General features: G+C 43.0%; 1 protein-coding gene across 1 annotated transcript; it reads left to right on the top strand.

The window, feature by feature from the left end:
* Positions 1-2316: 2316 nt before the first annotated feature.
* On the top strand, positions 2317-3888 carry LOC139692231 (adenosine receptor A1-like). Its single transcript, XM_071590298.1, has 2 exons — positions 2317-3129; positions 3229-3888. Exons 1-2 carry the CDS (start codon positions 2317-2319, stop codon positions 3886-3888), a joined length of 1473 nt encoding a protein of 490 aa, XP_071446399.1.
* The last annotated feature ends 1042 nt before the right edge of the window (positions 3889-4930 follow it).

The following is a 4930-nucleotide window of genomic DNA, read 5'->3' as shown; positions in this document are numbered from 1 at the left end:
TTAAATTAACTGTGCGTAGGATACATGAATTGGGCGCTAAAAGTGAGTCAACGGTCAAAACTTTCGTTTCACCAAAATACATGTTCATTATCTTCCTCGTAATTTGCCAGATTTGTTAGGAAAGATTAAGTCTCTTTCCAAATCACCTTGTTGGGAACAGGCTACGTAATAACCTTCCTATTATTATCATCGCGTGTTCTTGTTTACTCGCATCATGTGTTAGTGTCTGCTTTTCTCTATTTTGGGCCATGAAGTTATTGCTACATCCAGCATATTTATTTAATAATTTAAATGTTCTTCCTCATTATCTGAGATTTAATTTTCACTACTATAACTGATTATTTAGTTCAATATGTAATATTTGGTCAGTTCCGGTTAAGCCTACTATATCCTGCCTAAAACTGCTCATTTGATCATGATGTAATTTCAAGCAAAAGCTTTCATTTTTCCTTCTCACAAGTCAAGAATAAAATTTAAGGAGATAACCTTCATCACTCATTATATCGTGAATGATATAATCGATGGAGCATCATTCGTTTACAAACTAAGACAAACCGGAAAACAAGGTATTGTACATACAAAACTATTCCGAGGAATATGGTATACCTATACAAATTAAACACCTACGCATAGTTGCATTTAGTTTCTATAATTGAAATACAATTATTTACGAGCTTATCTCAACAATTTAATCAAAATCTTATACTTTCAAAGGTGCAGAATTTGTTGGAGAATTTATTCAATTAAATCATGGAAAATATCTTACAAATTGACACCCACATTAATGTTTCGGATGGAGTTACTCGAGAAAAAGGATGGATGAAAAGGATTCCCAAATGGTTGCTTTAGAGAAAACTTAACATTGATTTTAACGAACATATACGAGTGACATATTGAAAATTTTGCGACATTCGAATGTTTGACGTTCCAACCAGGCAAATCGATAAAACACAAGATAATTCTCAACGGAGTGTCACTCTCGGTTGGTTAAATTTGAATATAAACCAACCAACTTTTCAACTTTAATAACAATACTTCAAATGATATTCCGTACTCTTCATTTAATCGTCGCTTCGAGTAATCGTGCACGCAAAATTTCAGAATTCATCCATCCATTCATATGCACAAAAGGAAAGAGGTCGTTGGGAACATTATGTAAACGTGCGGATATCAAAACGTGCATTGAGCATTCCCTTTTAAGTCCCTGAGCCAATGAATACCTTTTTCCATCCCTTCAATCAGATGTATTTCATTCGTTGACAAATTTGACTCCGTGACCGGCAGCACAAAAGAGTTGATTGATATTTTCGAACCAGCGAAGAGGGAAAAATAGCTACAAAAAATGGAACTAATTTCATCTAATCTAATACACGCATACTGCAATATATTATACAAAAAATAGGATGTTATCAATTATTTTTCATTATTATTATGAATTTATTCAAGCATTATTTAAAATTGTAGTATAATTTTCATTAAATATGATATACAAACAATTAAGACGATCAATAATCAAACGTACAATTACAGACAATCTTTATCATATACCATAGTGATACGACCTTCATAATACACAATAGTAGTATACATTAAAAATTTATAGATAGAATTCTCATTCTAGTCCTACAAAGCCAGTCAGTTATCGTCGTGATCATTGAACAGTTGCGAGTGAAAGTAATTTTTAACACGGAAAATCGCTTGATGCTATCGACGGCCTTGGGTTTGAAAAAAACTAGGAGAGGTACGAAGGTCAAAACAACATTCATTTTCTTGATCGATTCTACTCCAATCACAGATGGATAACGAGAAGCCCTTGGCAGATGAAAGGAAGTCTCCCCTATCGAGTATGGAGCACGAAACGCGGATACACAGAAAGATAGAATTAAGAAACAAACATATTCACGTTCAAAGGTATTCCCTACTTACACCTAAAAAAGATGTAAGAAGTAATAAACTCACACGACATAAATCGATTTCTTGCCATCACAACTACAGTCTGATTAGTATGAGAAAAATAAATATCTCGCTTTATTTAGACAAGAATTAGCTTATGACACTGGAGAAGATAGATATCTTGATCGTATTCTAATTTTATCTCCTAGAGGAAGAGCATGGATTGCACTCGCGATCGAATTAGCCAAACAATTAACTATATATAAAAGTTGGAGCAATATAAACAGAACAATTTTATGGCATTTGAGATTGCCTGACTAAACGGTTTCATATCGTTTCCTGAGGTACCAGTAGAGTTACCTGGCTTTAAAATATAACTCACTCAACACCTTTCTCCAACCATTTCTTACAGAGGAAGCGGCAATGGCCGACGAAGCGGTGACCAACGCTGGCCAGGCCCTAGGTAATCTCCTTGGCGAGGGAAGTCAAAGAATGCTGCAGGTGGCAGAGGACCCCATTTTGACCAGCCCATGGACAACAGAGGGGCCAGCTCCCACACCCCGGGTATTCAGTCCCACCGAAGACCCATTGGACCACTTGGTCCCCTACACCATCGCCAGCCTCTCCGTGCTCATCCTATTCTGCGTGATCACCCTGGCCTTCAACGGTGTCATTCTTGCCTCCGTCTTCTGGATCAGAAGGCCGATGTCCCCAACGCTATCGCTCAGCATCAGTCTCGCAGCTGCGGATGCTTACAACGCCCTCTTCCTGGGCACGGGCCTCCTGGTCAACTCGCTGCTGCCGCGGGCCCTCGGGGTCTCAGTCGATTCCACGGCCCACGGCACTTGCGTCATGCTGGGCTTTGAGGCCCTCCGCTTGGGCGGCATCCTTGTGTCCGTGGCTCACCTCCTAGCCCTCGCCTTCAACCATTACCTGGGCATCTTGAGACCCCTTCATTACGCGGCCACCCTTACGCCCAGGATCACATCCTTCCTGACTGCCATCCTTTGGGCCCTCCCCATCGCGTTCTTATTCGTCTATTTCTCCTCGATATCGGGGCAAGGATTCCAGTCACCTAAGTGCGAATACAAGTTCCTGACACTCATGGGCTTCCGGGCGGTCTTCAGCTTCCTCTTCTTCGCACCTCTGTTCCTGATGGCGGTCATCTACCTGCACATCTACTCCATCGTCCGGCGAACGCAGTGCTCGCGGCAGAGGTCGCGGCTGGGTCGGCAGGTGGACGAGGGCTCGAGGGGATTGGCCCGGGGATCGGGTCGTGATAGCGGAAGGTCCAGAGCCGAGTCATGCCGTGGGCGGACACCCAGGGCGAGGCAGCTGGCCCGCAACTGGAAGGCGGTGGTGACAACCATGCTCATCCTTGGCACCTATCTTCTCGGCTGGATCCCCGCGGTGATGCTCTTCTTTCTCGTCTGTGAGGATTGCGTTCTAAACTTCAAAGACCATGACCCACGAGTGATGCTGGTGCTCTATATCCTCGTCAACCTCCTCATAATTCTTAAATCTCTGTCTAACCCCATAATTTACGCTGCGAGGATGCAGGAGATCAAAGCAGCCCTAGGTAGGATGAAGGAGACGGTGCTTGGCATCCCGGTAGCGGGAGGATCAAGGCCGGCTGCCTCAGGAGGGGACAGCATCCACGGCTACGGCAACCGGATGGGAAGAAGAACACGGGATAGTGGGACGTTTTGCTGCTGCTGCAGATCTTCGCATGATTCCGACTATGGATTTTATGGCGGGGAATCCATGATGAGGAACAGGATGTCCACGTACGCATCCACAGCTTCGGGAGGCACGCCGATGACCACGAATGCTGGACTTAGCTTCAGGATTCGATCTATGCAAAGGCACGAGATCAACGGTACCGCGGAGACGACGGAAGAAGATCTTTTCGCGGAAGTGGTGGAAGTACGAGGTAATCAGAAAACTGAGGTGGACGGGATTAAAGCGGCCGGTCATCGGGTCACGGTCATCTGAGCTTACCCTTCAGCAGACATCAAATCACCCGCAAACCGCTTCCCATTTTTCCTTAAGAAAACGTCCGATAGGTTTTTACCTCAATTTTCTTCGTGCTCTCTCAACAAGTGATAGAAACGCTACGAATCTAAAGACACATCCGCGATGGTCACCGTTGATTCAGAGGGGAACAATCACCAGGTGGTGAAAGCAATAGGCTTACTGTGTATCCAAGGCGGCAAGTAAAAGATTAAAAACTGTATTTTACAAACAATGACATTTTTCCATGAGATATCACATTGGGTCAGGCACTATTGCATACTGTGGCGCATGAATTGGCTTCCGAGGTGACCATGAAGGTAGTTAGCGTTTACTTCCACAGATGGGAGTAACTGACCAAAGTTAGGAAGGAAATGCTGTTCGACCAGCACAAAAAGCGAATTGTATTAGAATAAGTATTCTGGTCGACGAGAACCGCGTCTCGAGACGACAAAGATTGAATGAATATAGCCCAAAGGACCCTCTGGCCTCGGATTTCTGTATTTTACAACGGACGATTGACGCCAGTCTTTCGAGCTTATTTGCAAAAGCTTGCAGTCCCGGACTTTTGACTTTTAGGAGACAGATGTTCTTATGGGGTGCTCGACTTTAATCATGTACAGATAGAAGTAGGAAAACTGAATGTTACAATTTCATACATAGGTGTTGCTAGCCAAAACATACTTTTGTTCGGAAGAGTAAGGCCTAAATCTAGCTTTCTGATCAATTTTTAACCTATTGGCCGTTCTGAATCAGGGATTAACTAAGATATTAAGATATCAGAAGGCTTCTGGAGCGCTTTCAAACTGGAATGCCTTATTTTCAAGATCATCTATTAGGTAGAATTATCGAATTCTATTGAATTCTACCTCCAGCTTCGCGGGTACTTACTCGTTAATGAGCGGAGGAGCTAGGAAATGAAGCGGTGCCACAAAAGGTTGGTAATTAATGAAATATATCGGCAAGTCCGACGGTTAGTTATTGTCAAATTACTACAAAGATAGTAAAGTCATGGCAATGATCA

This window comes from Hetaerina americana, unplaced genomic scaffold (genome assembly GCF_022747635.1).
Source record: "Hetaerina americana unplaced genomic scaffold, ioHetAmer1.1.p SCAF_4, whole genome shotgun sequence".
Classification (NCBI taxonomy): domain Eukaryota; kingdom Metazoa; phylum Arthropoda; class Insecta; order Odonata; family Calopterygidae; genus Hetaerina; species Hetaerina americana.
This window is presented reverse-complemented; position numbering and strand designations above follow the sequence as displayed.